The 18,735-nt window shown below is 44.4% G+C and overlaps 1 protein-coding gene across 18 annotated transcripts in view; it reads left to right on the forward strand.

The window, feature by feature from the left end:
• Positions 1-18,735, forward strand: part of POC1B (POC1 centriolar protein B) — a 140,506-nt gene that overhangs the window by 15,851 nt on the left and 105,920 nt on the right. For 15 of the 18 annotated variants that reach the window (XR_004965740.1, XR_004965742.1, XR_004965741.1 and 12 more), the window contains 2 exons: positions 13,078-13,249; positions 17,290-17,469. Coding sequence is in view for 13 of the 18 variants with exons in the window: in XM_036297174.1 (XP_036153067.1) it covers positions 13,078-13,249; positions 17,290-17,469 (352 nt within the window). In the remaining 5 variants the exon portion in view is untranslated. Of the gene's footprint in view, positions 1-13,077; positions 13,250-17,289; positions 17,470-18,735 lie in introns of those variants that run through there. The other 3 variants (XR_004965745.1, XM_036297168.1, XM_036297173.1) reach the window with 2 other exon arrangements.

Consider the following 18,735-nt stretch of genomic DNA (forward strand, 5'->3'; position numbering starts at 1 on the left):
CACGCACAGAGCAGGGCCAATCAGGGTGTTGGGGCACTGCCCCCTGTCACGCACAGAGCAGGGCCCATCAGGGGGGTTGGGGCTCCGTACCCTGTTGCGCACAGAGCAGGGCCCATCAGGGGGTTGGGGAGCTCCCCCCTGTCACGCACAGAGCAGAGTGGATCAGGGGGTCGGGGCGCCGCCACTGTCACACTAAGGGTAGGGCCGATGGGGAGATTATGGCTCTACCCCATCACACACAGAGCAGGGTCCGTGGAGGGGGGGTTGGGGCACCGCCCTCTATCATCTACAGAGCAGGGCCGATCAGGGGGTTGGGGCGCCGCCACTCTCACACTCAGGGCAGGGCCGATGGGGAGGTTATGGCTCTACCCCATCACACACAGAGCAGGACCCATGGGTGGGGGGGGGGGGTTGGGGTGTCGCACCCTGTCACACACAGAGCAGGGCCGATCAGGGGGTTGGGGCACCGCCACTGTCACACTCAGGGCAGGGCTGTTGGGGAGGTTATGGCTCTACCCCATCACACAGCAGAACCCATGGTGGGGGAGGGGTTGGGGCACCGCACCCTGTCACACACAGCAGGGCCCATGGGGGGGTTGGGGCGCCGCACCCTGTCACACACAGAGCTGCAGGGCGATCAGGGGGTTGGGGAGCTCCCCCCTATCAGGCACAGGGCAGGGCTGATCAGGGGGTTGGGGCGCCTTCCCCTGTCACGAACAGAGCAGGGCGGATAGAGAGGTTGTGGCCCTGCCCCCTGTCACACACAGAGCCGCAGGGTGATCAGGGGGTTTGGACGCTGCCCCCTGTCACACTGATCCCGGTGCCAGGAGGCCTCTCAGCTCCGCTGATCCTGGTGCTGGGAGGCCTCACGGCTCCGCTGATCCCGGTGCTGGGAGGCATATTACCCTTTTACTATATAGGATACAGGCCTGGTGCATGACTGGGGGCCGGCTGGTTTGCCTTGAAGGGTGTCCTGGATCAGGGTGGGGGTCCTCACTGGGGTGCCTGGCCAGCCAGGGTGAGGGGATGATGGCTCTTTGCAGCTGGTCTCACACCCTCCAGGGTGGGGGTCCCCACTGGGGTGCCTGGCCAGTCTGGGTGAGGGGCTGAGGGCTGTTTTCAGGCTGGCGGGTGACTGAAGCTCCCAACCGCTCCTTTTTTTTTTTTTTTTTTTTTTTTTATTCTGGGCCAGCTTTAGCTCTGGCTCCAGCTCTGAGGCCTCTGCTGCTGAAAGCAGGTATCTGGTTGTTTGGGTTCTATAATTGAAACACTGTTTCAACTCCAGCTCTGAGATCCCGGCAGGCTGAAAGCAGGTTTCTGGGGTTTTGTTTAGCTTCTATATTTGTAACAATGTTTCAAACTGCAAGCTCAGAGGCTAGCAAGGTAGGCAGGGTGCGTTGGTTTCTTCCGTCACTGAAGCAAGCAAGCCTCATGTTAACTTCAAGCTGCCTGGCTGCCGGCCGCCATCTTGGCTGGCAGTTAATTTGCATATCTCGCTGATTAGCCAATGGGAAGGGTAGCTGACGTACGGCCAATTACCATGTTTCTCTTATTAGGATAGTACAGCCTTCTATTTCTATCTAATTTCTTAGTTCTGTCCACTGAAACTTCCATTTATATCTTATTTCTTTTTTTTTTTAAATATATTTAATTGATTTTTTACTGAGAGGAAGGGAGAGGGATAGAGAGTTAGAAACATCCATGAGAGAGAAACATCGATCAGCTGCCTCCTGCACACTCCCCACTGGGGATGTGCCCGCAGCCAAGGTATATGCCCTTGACAGGAATCGAACCTGGGACCCTTGAGTCGGCAGGCCGCCGCTCTATCCACTGAGCCAAACCAGTTAGGGCTATATCTTATTTCTTAGCTCTGTTCTCTGACACACTGGTAGCAATAAGCAAACATAATCCTCAGATCTCGGTTTCTAAATGTCATTCTCCACTAATAGGCATCAGAGCATCTTGGGGGGAAAGGCCAATTCTAGGGCTGGGGTAGGGAAAATGCATCTTGGAACATTTTGTAATTCTAGAAATAAGGAAATACTCAAAGAATGATGAATTTATATCAGAAGGTCAGCTTTAAGGGTGCTTACTAGCCAAATATAGAACTATATAAGAGTAAAAATAAATGTTAATAAGGATGGATTACAATCCCAGTAAAATAATCTTGAGTTCACACCGATATAAATAAGTGAATAAATAGATAAATGGATAAGGAAAGATTTTACCTTACAATAACAAATTAAGAAATTAAATATTAGTTCATTAAATAATTACTAATTAGTAAATTATAGAAATAATGATGGGTTGGAAAATTATTAAAGGATGCTAAAATTAGTGTGTGATAAGTTTGTTGAGGAAGAGGATATTTATAGTCTTAAAGTATGTCCCCACAAACTACTTATTAATTATTAACTTTACAAGGAAAAGCTCAACTAAACCATGTGATTAAAGTGAATCTCATCAATATTGGGACGGAGAGGTATCACATGCATCCTAATATGATGCACTGATAAGAGAACAACATAAACTTCGTGGATTTCTTATTAAAAAATATATCGTGAATCTGACCCACAAGGTAACATCAGGGGAAAAAATTGTTAAACATATTACAAAAATAACAGGTCTAATCTTCAAGAGCATCAAGGCCAATAAAGACAAAGAATGACCTAGGAAATCTTTCTAATTCACAGGAGACTAAACATTCATGGAAGTTAATGCAATGCATATCCTGGCTTACATGATGGGCGGGAAAATCGCTGTGATTGGCAAATCCATATATAGACTATGGATAATAAAAACATATTAAATAGTACTTAATTTCCTGACAGTTTGTTAATTGTACTATGGTTTATGTTAGTTAATGTCTTTGTTCTTAGGAAATACATACTGATGTATGTGGTGGTAAAAAAATGTTCCTAGCCCTAACTGGTTTGGCTCAGTGGATAGAGCATCAGCCTGGGGACTGAAAGGTCCCAGGTTAGATTCTGGCCAAGGGCATGTACCTTGGTTGCAGGCACATCCCCAGTAGGAGGTGTGCAAAGGCAGCTGATTGATGTTTCTCTCTCATCGATGTTTCTAACTCTCTATCCCTCTCTCTTCCTCGCTGTAAAAAATCAGTAAAATATATTTTTAAAAAAATGTTTCTAACGTTCCAGTTAGCTAAGGAAAAATATCCTATATAAAAAGCAGGGAATATGCAAATTGACTGTCACTTCATCGCAAAAGATGGAGGCTCCCACAGCAGAGGCAGGGTTTCTGTAACACAAGATGGCTGCACCCACAGCAGAGGCCGAGTTCCCGTATGAGCCTTAAGGAGCAATCAGCAGGGACCTGAGCCTGTGCCTCTTCGCCCTGGCAGAGCTTGACGGGGGACCTCAGTCCATGCCCCCCACCACAGCAGGGCTTGATGGGAGACCTCAAGGTGCGCCCCCTGCCCGGCAGGGCTTGACGGGGGACCTTAGTCCGTGCCTTCTGCCCCGGAGCCAGGCCAGGGGACCTCAGGCCGTGCCCCCTTCCCAGCGGGGCTTGATGGGGAACCTCAGGCCGCTCCTCCCGCCCCGGCACCAGGCAAGGGGACCTGAGGCTGCGCCCCCCCACCTGGCGGGGCTTGATGGGACCTCAAGGTGCACCCCCCGCCCCAGTGCCAGGCCAGGGGACCTCAGGCCACGCCCCCCACCTGGCGGGGCTTGACAGGGGACCTCAGGCTGCGCCCCCCACCTGTCACCGGGCCATGGGATCTTCGGCTGCGACCCCGCCGGTGGGGCTTGACAAGGGTGGGACCGGCTGGGTCTAGATCTAGCCCAATGGGGGTGGGGCTGGCCGGGTCTGAGTCTCGCGCGATTTTGAGGCACACATGGGTGGGCGCGGACTTGACTCTGGGTCCTATGGTGCGCCCCAGACTCTGACAAGGAGGAAGATTTTCATATACATTTTACTAATTTTCTTTCATCTCTGGCACTTCTATTATAGAGAAAGGGCACATAGCAATATTAAACTACTTCCTCTAATTAATCCTCTTTTAATGTGCACGAATTTCGTGCACCGGCCACTAGTGCATGTATAAAAGTGTTTATATAGAGAGAGAATGATAAAACAAATGGACAAAATGTCAACAAGAGCAAAATCTAAAGTAGAGAATATAAGAATGTTTTTATTAAATGTATTGAGGTACATTGGTTAATAACATTATATAAATTTCTTATGCTACATTGTAATTGTATTGTAAGCTTGAAATTGTCAAAATAAAAATTTATCAAAAATGGGGTGGGGAGAATAGGCAGCTCTATGTACTAGTAAAGCATAATCTCCAATCTATATATATAAAAGGCTAATGTGCAGAGTGTCCCCTCGGAGGTTCAACTGGGAGACTGGGAGTTCGATCGCTTGCTATGATGTATGCTGACCACCAGGGAGTGGCATGGAATGAAGGGAGGCCCCAGCCAGCAGTCGGCAGCTTGGGGAAGGAAGGCCCCAGGGACCCTACCTGTGCATGAATTTTGTGCACCGGGCCTCTAGTGTATTATATATTAAGCAGGCTGGACAACTGGAGGATGGAGAGGCCAAATGCAGAATGGCCAGAGTAGCATGCTGCTATTTGTATAAAGAATACATGTGAATAAACACACATTTGTTTAAGCATGTAGGAAGATACTCAAGAAAATGGTTAACACTGTTTGTCTCTAGGAAAGGAATCAGGGGCCAAAGGCTGGAAGGAGATTTTGATAAATACTTTTTAGTAACATTAGAATTCTGTACCATGTAAATGTATTTACAATTGAAAAGATAATTTAACTACAAATCCAAAAATGGGAGACAGTACCGTTTCTTTTCAGAAAATACTGGTAGTATTCTTGACAGAGCAGATCTCTAAGAAGTTGATTTTGGTTAAATTAACAAGTAAGAGAGCTTGTGTTGACTACAGAAAGTTATTGCTACTTAGGGTAATACAATAACTGTTGACTTTTTGACATTATGGAGAGCAAACATGTTCTCCATTAGTATGTTCCTTGTGCTATCTTCAGAGCCTAGTTGAACATTGTTTTGTTCTTTCTTTTGTCCTAATGTAGATGTCTTGAAACAATGAATTACTTCATTCAGACAATAAATGTTTTTTTAAAATGGGTAGTTAACCTTTTCTCTTAACTTCCCCCTTTGACATTTTATCTTGAAATAGGCCAGCCAGATGACGAATTGTATGCTTTGACATCTTAAATTACGTGGTAATGTTTACATAGGGTGTTACTCAATGGAAATGTATGAAAGCAAATTCCAAGTTGGCAGTATACAGCATTGACATTGGTAATCAAACACCTTTCATTATCATGGTATTAGGGTTTGGTGGAAAGAGATTAAGGAAGTAAGGAGGAAAATTCAGTGTTAGTTTTCACAGTTTTTAATAAAAATGCATTCCTGGGGTTTTTAGAGATTTTTGGTCTATTTTTCTGTTTTTCTAAAATTTTCAAAAAAAAAAAGTAGAGTCTACGCAGTTGTAGACTGGGCCATCTACAGTTGTAATTGGGACATCTCTGCTCCTGGTGTTTTATAATTAGCAGGCCTCTGGAATGCCACCTTACCCTAAGGTTAGGTTGTCTCTGTCCTTTAAACTATTTGTTCATCCTGCTCTCTGTCACTTCTCCTTAGCAGGCCTCATTGCTAATAATAGCAAGTATTGCTTTAATGTGGGTATGTGCTATCAACTCTAAAGTTATGTTTTGAGTGTCCACTCTAGGTCAGTTGCCCTTTTCCTCTTTTGACAACGCATGACAAAGCCCCTCTTCCATTTACATTTTACAGTAGACCCCACATTATGTAGATGGTCCTGTCCAGGCCTGATCTCAATAAATCTCTTGGCAGCATTTGACACAGCTCATCACCCTCTTGGAATACTTCCTGAACCTCTGGACACCACAATCTCCTCACTTTCTCCTACTTCACTTATGGGTCCAACCTTTGGTCTTTCTTCTCTCAAGGGTGAGTACCTTCACCCTCTTCTTATCTATACTCACTTCCTGGATGATCCCACTCAGGCCCCAGCCTTTAATATATTATCTAGACACTGCTGCTGCTAACAGCAACAAAAACTCTAGAAATCATGGCCACATGAGGCTGTTTTCTATGTGCCAGGTGTGAATTACAGGTGTTATTTCACTTGATACTTTAAATACTTCAGTTTGCAGATGAGTGTCCCAGTCATAGAAAGTTTGGATAGCTTATTCAAGGGCACACAGCTGGTAAGCCTGGATTTCAGTCACAAGTTGAGTTCTATCATTTTCTTTTTAAACCACTACATTGTACACTTAAAACCTCTTCCTGAGCTCCAGGTGAGTATGTCCAACACCCTACTTGGCATTTCAACTTTTAGGTCAAATGGGCATCTTGAAGTTTATATTCTAAAAAGAACTCTTTTTTTTTTTTTTTTTTTTATATATATTTTATTGATTTTTCACAGAGAAGAAGGGAGAGAGATAGAGAGAGTTAGAAACATCGATGAGAGAGAAACATCGATCAGCTGCCTCTTGCACATCCCCCACCGGGGATGTGCCCGCAACCCAGGTACATGCCCTTGACCGGAATCGAACCCGGGACCTCTCAGTCCGCAGGCTGACGCTCTATCCACTGAGCCAAACCGGTTTCGGCATTTCAACTTTTAGGTCAAATGGGCATCTTGAAGTTTATATTCTAAAAAGAACTCTTGATTCTCCACCCCATTCTGCCTCACTCTCAACCTTCTCCTCTTCTGGTCTTTCCAATCTCATTAAATGGCTCTGAAATTTACTTGGGTGGCCAGGCCAGAAGCCTGGTATCTTTGCTTCTTCTCTTTGCTTCTCCCTCACATCTAATCCATCAGCAAGCCTCATAGGCTTCACCTTGACCATGTACCTTCCCCTTCCACGGTCTCTAATCCAGACCACCACCTTCCCCTGACTCAATTATTGCAATAGCAACACCCAGAGAAGAGACACAAGATTACAGTATCCTCAGAGGCCCCTATTGTGTTCCCTTCCAGCTACTGTCCTCCCTCCCTGCCACTCAAATAATCTCTATGCGGACCTCTGACTCCATAGATCAGTTTACTACTTCTTGAACTTTATATAAATGAATTTTAATTACACAGTAGGTACATAGTATCAATGTATCACAATTTATGTATCCATTTTACTTTGATGGATATTTGAGTTTCTAGTTTTGGTCTATTTTTAACACATTTCGTACCACTCAGGAGTTTTCTCGTGTTTCATGCGCCATCTGTTAAGGACCACTCATGAGTGTTCTCATTTTTCACGCCCATGGAAAAAGGAGCGAATCTAGATACTTATGTAAATTTTGTTTGGTCCCTCTTCATAGAGGAAAATGTTTTACGCAGTACCATACGTTAAAAAAGTACTAGGAGCTTTAATTGTTTAATTGTTTTTGTAAATAAAAATGTTATAATTATTGAAAAACAACATCTAAAGTGCATTAAAATGATTTAAATAACGTGCAGTTTGCCCAAAAACGTGCTGTCCCTGGCATATGTCTTAGAGATTTCTATGCGGTACGCAATGTGTTAATAGTACTGCCACAAACATTACTGTACGTCTTTTGCTAAATGTATCTTCTATATATATCTAATCTAATAAAAGGCAAATAGGGTAATTAACCGTACCTCCGACACGCTTCCCATTGGCTAATTAGGGCGATATGCAAATTAACTGCCTACCAAGATGGTGGCCGGCAGCCATGCAGCTGAAGCAAACAGGAGGCTTGGTTGCCCCAGCGATGGATGAAGCCAAGATTCCCCGCCTGCCGCGCAGGGCTCTGAGCTGCACTCTAAGCAACTATGTTGCAATTATAGAAGCTAAACAAAACCCAGATCCCTGCTTTCAGCCAGCCAGGCCTCAGAGCTGGAGCTGCAACAGTGTTTCAATTATAGAAGCTAAACAAACCTCAGATACCTGCTTTCAGCAGCCGAGGCCTCAAGCTGGAGCTGGCTCTCAGCTCCAGTGACAGCCATAGAAGGTAAATAAATCCCAGAATTTAAAAAAAGAAGAAAAAAAGGAGAGGTTGGGAGCTTCAGTCACCCACCAGCCTGAAAACGGCCCTCAGCCCCTCACCCAGACTGGCCAGGCACCCCAGTGGGGAACCCCACCCTGAAGGGGGTGCGACCAGCTGCAAACAGCCATCATCCCCTCATCCAGGCTGGCCAGGCACCCAAGTGGGACCCCCACCCTGATCCGGGACACCCTTCAGGGCAAACCAGCGGGCCCCCACCCGTACACCAGGCCTCTATTCTATATAGTAAAAGGGTAATATGCAAACTGACCCTAACAGCAGAAAGACTGGGAATGACTGGTCACTATGACACACACTGTCCACCAGGGGGCAGATACTCAATGCAGGAGCTGCCTTCTGGTGGTCAGGGCACTCTCACCTGGGGAGCTCTGCTCAGCCACAAGCCAGCCTGATGGCTGCCAGTACAGCGGTGGTTGTGGGAGCCTCTCCTGCCTCCTCAGCAGCGCTAAGGATGTCCAACTGCAGTTTAGGCCTGCTCCCCGCTGGCAAGTGGACATCCCCCGAGGGCTGCCAGGCTGCCAGAGGGATGTCTGATTGCCATCTTAGGCCCAGTCCCCTGGGGAGCAGGCCTAAGCCAGCAAGTGGTCATCTCCTGAGGGGTCCCAGACTACGAGGGGGCACAGGCCGGGCTGAGGGACCTCCCCCATCCCCCCGAGTGCACAAATTTTTGTGCACCGGGCCTCTAGTATATATATAAAAGGCTAAGCGACCGCCTGATCATCCGATCGGCTGGTAGGTATGACGTGCACAGACCACTAGGGGGCAGATGCTTAACGCAAGAGCTGCCGAGCTGCAGTGACTTGGCAACAGCTATTCTAGGGTAACACACCCCGGAACCAGAGAGGAGGGATCCTGATTCTTCGTGGGGTCACGTGATTCCACCTTTGGCCGTGGGTTATGTTGTTGCTGGGGCACTGTCGGCCCTGATTCTGGTTTACTGCCGAGGTTTGGGGACTGCAGACGCCCTTCGAGCCACGGTGTTGCCCCAGGTACTGCCGGCCAGGGAGGGACTGCTGGAGGTTGGCTCCAGGGAGTGTCTGGACCCTTCTTGCTCAGTCCTGCTCCACAGGCCACCTTCTAATTAATTTCCTTTCATTGTGCACGAATCTGTGCACTGGGCCACTAGTATTATATAAGAATTTCTGTCAGGTATATACCTAGGAGTGGAATTGCTGAATCAGATGGTAAGTGTATATTCAGCTTTAGTAGATATTTCAAAAACAATTTTTCTAAGTGGTTATAACCATCAGCATTTTATGAGAGTTCCAATTGTCACATCCTCACCGAGATTTGGTATTTTTTTTTTATTATTATTATAGCCATTCTGATGAGTGTATAATAATATCTCATTGGGGTTTTAATTTGCATTTTTTCAGGTGACCAATGGAATTGAGTACCTTTTTATGTTTATTGGCCATTTGGATATCTTCTTTAATGAAGTGCCTTTTTAAGCTGCTTGCCTGTTTTCCTGCCTTTTCTAATTGATTTGTAGGAATCTTTAAAGATTCTTTGTTAGATGTTGGCTGTATGTATTGTAAATAACTTCTACTCTGTGGCCTGCCTTTTCAGTTACTTAGTGGTATTCTTCCATGAGCAAAATTTCTTAATTTAGTGTAGTACCAATTATTATTCTTTTCCTTTAGTAATTTTCATGTCCTGTTTAAGTAATATTTGACTATCACAACAGCCATGGAAATACCCTCCTATGTTCTTATATAAAAGCTTATTGTTTTACCTATTACATTTAAATCACATTTAAATGGGGGAAAAAATTTTTTTCCATATGGATGGCATAAAATGTATGAGTCAAGTTACTTAAAAAATATATATCCAGTTGATCCAACACTATTTTTTGAAAAGACCATCTTTTTCTCATTGTCAGTGAGGCAATTTTTTTAGATCAGTTCATGAGCTCTCTCTGCTTAAAATCTGTCAATGGTTTCCCCTTGCACTTAGGACAAATATAATAGTACACCTGTTACCATGGCTCCTTGGCTGGCATCTTGCTTGCTTCTCCGCTTCCATCTCAATGTTCTCTTTTCCTCCCCTCCATTGTGGACACCCTGGCCTCCTTACTGCTCCTTGGTCTTCAAGTGCATTATTGTATCAGGCCCTTGCACGTGGGGTGTCTTCTGCCCAGTGTGCTCTTTCTCCATTTCTTAGCCCAGATCACTCCTCCTTTCACTCACATGTCTGCTCATGTGTCCTTTCCTTGGAAAGGACCACTACCCACCCCTTGTAAGATTAAGACTTAATAATATCTAAAAGTCCTTTGAACATGTATGATATTACTAATGAACTTTCTCCCCTACAGTATTGTGATTCCTTGAGGATTATGTCCTATTTTCCTTTTGTAAATCTTATTTGCAACATAATACACTAGAACTCAAATAGGGCCCTAAGTATAAAGCATATGATAAGTCATTGTTTTCCCTATTTTGTCTACATTTGCCTCAGATATTTCAGACCCTGACATAAATATTTAATAATTTGATGAGCTATGGTGGAACATCAACTCTTTGTACTTTTTAAAAAAGGAATAGTAGACAGCATTACAGTTTGAAACTTATAAGGTCACTTTAATTATTTTATGTCTTACATGAAAGCTATGCATAGGCTAAGTAAGCCCAAATGAATTTTATCTGCAGCTAAAGAATTTAGAAGGTTTTTAGTGACTTTATATATTCCATCTGCAATAATATTAATTGCATCTAAATTTTATAAAGTTGCATTTTTTCTTAAGCATTCTACAGTCTAGATTTAGTGATTCTCATTGAGCTGGTTGCTATTATTGGGGCCATTTGGGGGGTTACATGTATATGTAAAATTTAGTTTTGGGCCAAGAGTTAGACCAAACTTTCATTTGTTTATTTGTTCTTTCTTTCTTTTTTTTTTTAATCCTCACCCAAGGATATGTTTTTATTAATTTTAGAGAGAGAGGGAGAAACATCGATGTGAGAGGGATATCAATTGGTTGCCTCCCTTACTCACCCACACTAAGGATCAAACCCACAATCTAGGTATGTGCCCTGACTGGGAATTGAACCGCAACTGTTTCTTTGTGCACAAGACGATGTTCCAGCCAACTGAGCCACCCGGCCACGGCTATTTGTTCATTCTTTGTCCAAGGCATCTAGTTACACTATTGATTGCATTTGTTTTCCTTTTCCTAAAGCCATAAGGTAATGTCTGACACATAATTCTTTTATTAATAGTAGAATGTCATAAACTAACAGAGCAGAAAGAGACTTTAAACTTAATCTTGTCTAGCTATAAAAGACATTAAGGGCCCTGGTTGGGTGTTTCAGTTGGTTGGAGAGTCGTCCCATGTATCAAAAGGTAGTGGGTTTGATTCCTGGTCAGGGCACATACCTAGGTTGCAGGTTTTATCCCTGGTTAAGGTGCTCATGGGAGGTGACTGATCAATGTTTCTCTTTCACATCAATGTCTCTCTCTCTCTCTCTCTCTCTGTCCCTCCCTTCCTCCCTCTCTCTATACATATCCTCACCTGGTGATTGCAGGGTTGGGTTGGGGGGTAGAGGTGGAAGAGGCCATAGAGCAGTGGTTCTCAACCTTCTGGCCCTTTAAAACAGTTCCTCATGTTGTGACCCCCAACCATAAAATTATTTTCGTTGTTACTTCATAACTGTAGTTTTGCTACTGTTATGAATCGTAATGTAAATATCTGATATACAGGATGGTCTTAGGTGACCCCTGTGAAAGGGTCGTTCGACCGCCAAAGGGATCGCGACCCACAGGTTGAGAACCGCTGCCATAGAGGGTATAAATGGTGATGGGAGGAAAAAAAAAAGACATTAGTGGGTCAACTGACAAAATTGGAATACAGTTGGTAGATTAAAGTATTGTCAATGATAAATTTCCTGAAGTTGATAACTGTGCTATGTAAGAGAATACCCTTATTCTTAGAAAAACACACTGAAGTATTTAGGAATCAAAGTGCCATGATAATGTATATACTTACTCCCAGATGGTTCAGGGGAAAAACCTGTGTTTGTGTGCATACTTGAGTAGAGAGAGAGAGAGAGAGAAAGCAAATTATAAACGAAACTAGAGGCCCAGTGCATGAATTCGTGCACCGGTGGAGTCCCTCAGCCTGGCCTGTGGGATTGGGCTGAAACCAGCTCTCTGACATTCCCCGAGGGGTCCCGGATTGTGAGAGGGTGCAGACTAGGCCGAGGGACCCCACTGGTGCACAATTGGGGCTGGGGAGGGATTCAGGAGGTTGGCCAGCCAGGGAGGGACCATGGAAGGGCTCCAGGGTGTGTCCGGCCCGTCTCACTCAGTCCCAATTGGCCGGACCCCAGCAGCAAGCTAACCCTACCGGTCGGAGCATATGCCCCCTGGTTGTCAGCGCACATCATAGCGAGTGGTTGAGCGGCCTTAGCATATAATTAGCATATTACACTTTGATTGGTTGAACCTCAGACCAAAGGACTGGACACTTAGCATATTAGGCTTTTATTATTTAGAATGTGTCAAAATATTAACAAGAGGTGGATCTGGTAGTTTGTATTTAATGTTCTTTCTATTCTTGTAACTTTTTATAAATGTGAAATTATTTCCACACAAAAAACCCACAAAACCAGTTTTAAAAGAATCATCTCATCCAGCCCTCTCCAGAAAACCATTCTGTCCTCGTGACAGAGAGGTTAAGTAACCTTCATCAGTAACCCTGGGAGTTGGAGACAGCACTGACTCCTAGTCCTGTGTTCTCTGTTATGCTGTGCTGTGTTCTCTGCTATGCTGTGCTGCGTTCTTCTAGTAAATAGTCATTGAGCTCTAACCCAACACAGGGGCAGGGACACAACCATGCTTGCATATTCATGGCGTAGCTTTACGTTTCTGTTAAAAATATTTTTGCCGTTACCTGGTCAGCCTTTCAACCTTCAGCCCCTCTATTACCTGGACATCTTGTTATTAGATACGCTGCCCATTGTAACGAGACATGCCTCCGTGTTACATTTTAACAAACAGTGTTTTTATTCTTCTGTTTCTTGATAGCTACTGCTTCTTGGGATACATTCCTCATGCTATGGAATTTCAAGCCACAAGCTAGAGCTTTCAGATACGTGGGTCACAAGGACGTTGTAACCAGCGTGCAGTTTTCTCCTCTTGGAAACTTACTGGCGTCTGCTTCACGAGACAGAACGGTTAGACTCTGGATTCCTGATAAGTAAGGAAACAAACACCTGGTATGCTCTGGATTTAGAAATGTGAAGGAAAGCTGGCCCCGGCTGCTCCTGGTGCACCTCTCGGGCCGGACAGACTCCCGGTTACCTGTGCTCAGTCCGAGTCACACCCGAGCTGTCAAGTCAGACTGCTCCAAAGAGCTTTGTTCTCATCTTTAACTCATAATTAGGTCTTCTATTTGAAAACTATTTCTAACCATGAAAATATGCTTAATATGTATTAAGTTACTGGGGGGGGGGGGGTAGTTATCAATCCCTTAGTAAATTTGATGTAAGCTTTGGACTATCTCCCCAGAGAGATACACATTGGCATGTATAACCAAAAATTGTACAGGTTATTAACCTCCTAAAAGCCCCTTCATGGATCTTCAGGAAACTTTGGATCCTCATTAAAAACCCTTGGGCCCGAACTGTTCTTTGATTCATATCATTCATTATTAGGCTCCAGAATGTTCTTGTTAAAATTTCCTACAAAAGTGTAAATCATTCTTTTGTTTTAAGGCCCAACCAATTATAACAAACCTCTCTGTAAGAGACTTTTCAAACCTTAGTTGATATTTTAGGCAATTATTATTAAGCCATGAGTTTTTTTAAAGTTTTAAAGTCTTAATTATGCATTTTTTCAGACATACTTGAAAAGAGAAACAATAGCACAAAGACCCCTAAACCCATAATCATGGATCAGATTCAACAGTTATCAATATTCAGTCAACTTTATTTCATCTGTCCCCACCCTCCACCCTCCACCCTTTTTTTTCCCTATAGTATTTTTAGAACAAATCCCACACATCACATCATTTCCCCCTGTAAATACTTCAGAGAGTAAGAATTGAGCATTTTCTGACAATTGTGGCAGGATTTGAGTGTTGGTTTGTGCCTGAACAGGCACTCCCAAATGAAAGAAAGTTCACAGGGCATTTCCCGTCCACCACCCAATGGAAACTCCATGCTCAGAAATCTGAATATTATCCTGATAGCAGCAAAAACTCTTGAAGAGAAATGACATGTTATAATGACACTGTGGATGACAATATAAAGGGAAATTGTAAGGGAGAGAGACTGGTTTGTGGTTTAAAAGGTAAGCATTTTCTAAAATCCTTAATTTTGGAAATTGAGAGCCAGCACAACACAGCCTCAGTTACCATTACTAACTCAAGGTAACCTCAGTGAACAAACTATAGAGGGGTACCTGAGCTAAAAGCACACTGCATCATTAATCTGCACTGGCTAATCTAAGTACAATGATTATGCTTGTGTAGCTGTCTCTTGTTCCTCTTTTTAAATCATAGTGGGGCCAGGGCAATAGCGGATCATGGCAATGGGAAGGGAACTCATGCATCAAGTTCTCTGTTGCTGCATAACAATATTCAAAACATAGTGGCTAAATACAGTAACTATCCTTTCTCACAATTTTATGGGTTGTCCGGATGATTCTTCTGCCCCATTTGGGATTGCTGTTAGTGAGGTTGGCTATTACTTTTGCAGCTTCACTAAGCTGACAGTAGGGCTGGCAGATCCAACACCTCGCTCATATGCCAAGGGCCTTGGTGCTGGTTATTGGCTGGGGCACCTTGGTCCTCCATTTGCCCTCTCCCTGGCAGGCTAGAGACTTCTGTATAGCATCGTAGGGCAATAAAGCAGAAGCTGCTAGACCTTGTAAGGGCCAGGCCTGAAACTTGCACAGTGTCACGTCTGCCCCATTCTGTTGGTCAAAGTAATTCACATCAGCCCAGATTCAAAGGGTGGACAAATCAGCAGATTCTACCTCCTGTGGGGAGGAGTGGCGTGTGTGTTCAGAGATGAAATTGTGGGCAGCCATATTTTCAGGCAGACAACTTCAGGTGACTGGGAGGCTAAAAAAGAATAGTGGAAGCAGGTCTGGCCTGGAGTTTGTCATGGTAGACAGTCAAGGGAATGTGGGCAGAAAGGACAGGTAAGCATGTAGGAGGCAGAGTGTCTACATTAAGGCAAGGTAAGGAACTAGAAACCACTTGAGCACTGGCACAATAAACAAGGCTCTCTTATCTCGTGGATTTTTTTCAAACATGCTTCCTGTTGAGACCGGATACAGGCAAGGCCAGCCTACACTGAGAGGAGGGCCTTTAGAAAGAAGGCACGCAGGCTAGCCTGCTGGAGTGCACAGTGTAGAACTAAAGAGCAGGGCGATTTTGATGATACTGGCTATCTCTTGGCTTCCTGGTCATAGCAGATGTCAAGGCTTTTCTTTGTTTTTCTCTGAGTCTTATACCTGAATTGAGCCCCAAATGTATTCTGACCTCTACTCAACAAACTTTCTCTGAAACCTAACTGAACTAGTCCCTGAATGCTACCTCCTATCTTTTTAAATACTGATTTTAGTTATTCCTGCTGTAGAATCATGAAAGTCATCTAGGCCACTAGAAGTATAAGCCAGGATGGATCTAAGGACCTTTAAGTATTGCCTCTTTGCAGTGGAATTCAACAAAACACATTGAGCTCTTTTCATGTGTCTGACAGTACACTAGATTCTGGTCTTATGGAGATGAATAAACCATCATTCCTATCCTCAAAAAACTTACTGCTTAATAGGAGAGAAACAGATCTATTAAAAAAAATGCTACATAATGTAATAAGCAAAATAGATGGAGGAGATGGGGCAATTCAGCCTGTCTGGCTGGTCCAGGAGGTCTGGGGTGGGGAACTAGTTCAGGCTGAGAAAGCAGTGATTTCAGGTGTGTATTCAGCGCTGTGGCTGTTCTCAGAATACAAAGTTCAGAGCAGTGGCAGGATGTCTGCCAAAGACCTTGAGTGCTGTGCCTTTTTCTGGAGGGTGGCCAGTGACACATTGACACTGGGATCTACTAGTCCATGCTTGGAGTTAACAAGGTAGTAAGTACAGTGTGTAAGTGACTGGAGGGGGATAAAAGATTAGAGCAGGGAGACCAGCTAAGAGGCTTTTGCAATAATCAAGGTGAAGGATATTGAGGGCATATCAACCTTAAAGCAAGCATAGCTGGGACCGAAAGAGGAGGAGGGATTCAAAAGATACTTGGGCAGTGACAGTGATAGCACTATCACTCAGTCGGTGTGTGGACCTACTGGGTGTGGGAGGAGAGGCAGTGGGTGGCACTGAATGTGACTTCCAGACTTCTACAAATTCTGTTCCTGATCTTTCTTAAACAGTTATGGTGATTATCCTTCTAAGGTATCACCTGTACAGATATGACTTTATAATGGAAAAATGACTCAGTCTGGATGTGGTGTAAAGTGAAAGTGCCTCGGAAACTTCAGAACACCGGCACAGAGTAGTATTTCCCAAATGTCACCTTGTAACTCCAGTGCTATCTACTCGCCTGCTCTGAGCTGTTTTAAATTTTTTTCCTGCTTCTTAAATGCCACGTGTTATTTTCTCCATCTGTTTTTCATACCCTAGCCAAGAAAAAAAAAATAGCACCTGAAATTTCAAGGTGTTGAGAACGGAAGTGCTATGTTGTTACCATTTATTCTTTGTTTTGCTTCTGAGGTAAGACTGGGCCTGAGGCCAGCCAGGCCTTACATCCACCCAGATCTGAGTTCTCATTGCTGGTGGTGGAAACAGGAAAGTTGGAGGCAAATCTCCCCCTTCCCAGACTTGTGACCCCAGTTTTAAAACATTGCCTTGGTGCTATTCATTTCATCAATCATTAGCTTTTTGAGGGTTCAGGTTCTTTAAACTATATATTGCTATTTTTAGTGGAACAGTGGAATGGCAGGAACTTAAAAGGCACAGTAGAGATTTGTTCACAATATTATTTTCCTAGCTTCCAATGAAAACATAAAGAGCAAATGCATTTCCAGAGTCTCTCTTATTAAGTAACAGTTGTGATCTCAGTTGACAAAAGCAGCTTGAAACGGTATTGAAAAGTGCATACAGTACAACACAACCTTTTCATACTGGTTTAGTTTTACAAGATTTAAGCTGTTTTATGTTTCAGAGTCTATATACTGGTTAGCTATTGATTATACTTAAATCAAATGTTGTAAATATTGAACTGTTTCTTTCCAGGAGAGGGAAGTCCTCTGAATTTAAAGCTCATACAGCTCCAGTTCGAAGTGTGGACTTTTCTGCTGATGGGCAGTACCTAGCTACAGCTTCTGAAGACAAATCCATCAAAGTATGGAACATGTATCGCCAGCGCTTCTTATATTCCTTGTGCCGACATACACACTGGGCACGCTGTGCCAAGTAAGTGCATAAAGTTTCATAAGATTTCCACATTTTCCCTGCCATAGTCTATGTTTGCCCTCCACCTCCCAGAAAAGGAGTTAGTTTTCCTTCTTTTCTTTCTCCCTTCCTCCTTCCCTCCCTCCCATCCAGCAAACATTTATTGTGTGCCTGGGAACACAGCAGGGATGAGGATAATGGTAAACAAAACAGTCACAAACTCGTGCTCTCATGAAGCTTACACTCTAGAGAGGGGAGACAGGCAGCAAACAAATAGGAAAATGGATGTGGTAGGTGAGATGGTGGTAAGTTTTAGAGAACAAAACAACTGGATTAGAAGGGAAGCTGCAATTTTAAGCAGGGTGTTAGGCTGTCCTCACAAAGGGCAGGGGCGGGGGGTGGGGGGGGGTGGAGGCGGGGAGAGAACTTTGAGCCGAGACCTAAAGGAAGATAGGAAAGGAGGCTTGGCGATACTTGGGAAGACAGGGTCTTGGATAGAGGAGCAAGTGCTATAGCCCTGAGGCTGGAGCCTGGGGGCTGGTTGAGGACGAGTAGGAGACTGGTGGGGGCAGAGCTGGGGAGGGAGTAGGAGAGATCCAGAGGAAAATCAGGCCGATCAGGAGTGGCTCTGACGCACCCTGAGAGAGATGAGATGCCACTGGACCAGATTCATTTTCTCAGTTACACTTTAACGGAATCACTAGGAGTGCTATATGAAGAAGAGACTCTAAAGTCAGGGCAGAAGCAAGGAGGTGTTGGGAGGCTGTTGCAATAGTTCCCATCCTGGCCTGGACCGTCCCAGCTGGTGGCACTGGAGATTTTGAGAAGTAGCTGGATTCTAGATGTAGTAGTTTGAAGGTACAGCCAACAATACATGCTGTCACTTTGGATGTGACAGAGAAAGAGAGGGACCAAGAATGACTCCATAATCTTGGCAGTGTTCTATTGGGAGAAGTGCTGCTATAGGTGTTACTGTCAGCTGACAGCCACGGACAAGGGGGACTTATATCCCTACCACAAACAATCATACTGCTGGGCAAAGTAAACTAAACAGCTGTTTTTAGACACTGTACAGAAACAACACAGAGTTTTGAATCCTGACACACGGAAACAAATGAGATGAGCACCAAATCCAAACCAGATTTCTACCTGGGTGCATTTTTCAGTCCATGGCATAAGGACATAGAGCCCAAGGAGACAGCAGCAATCTTGCTGGGCAAAGAAAACAGAAATTAGAATTCAGAACTGCTACCGGGCTGGAGTTTAGAGGGCAGGAAGTGAGAAAGA

This window comes from Myotis myotis, unplaced genomic scaffold (genome assembly GCF_014108235.1).
Source record: "Myotis myotis isolate mMyoMyo1 unplaced genomic scaffold, mMyoMyo1.p scaffold_m19_p_3, whole genome shotgun sequence".
Taxonomy (NCBI): Eukaryota; Metazoa; Chordata; class Mammalia; order Chiroptera; family Vespertilionidae; genus Myotis; species Myotis myotis.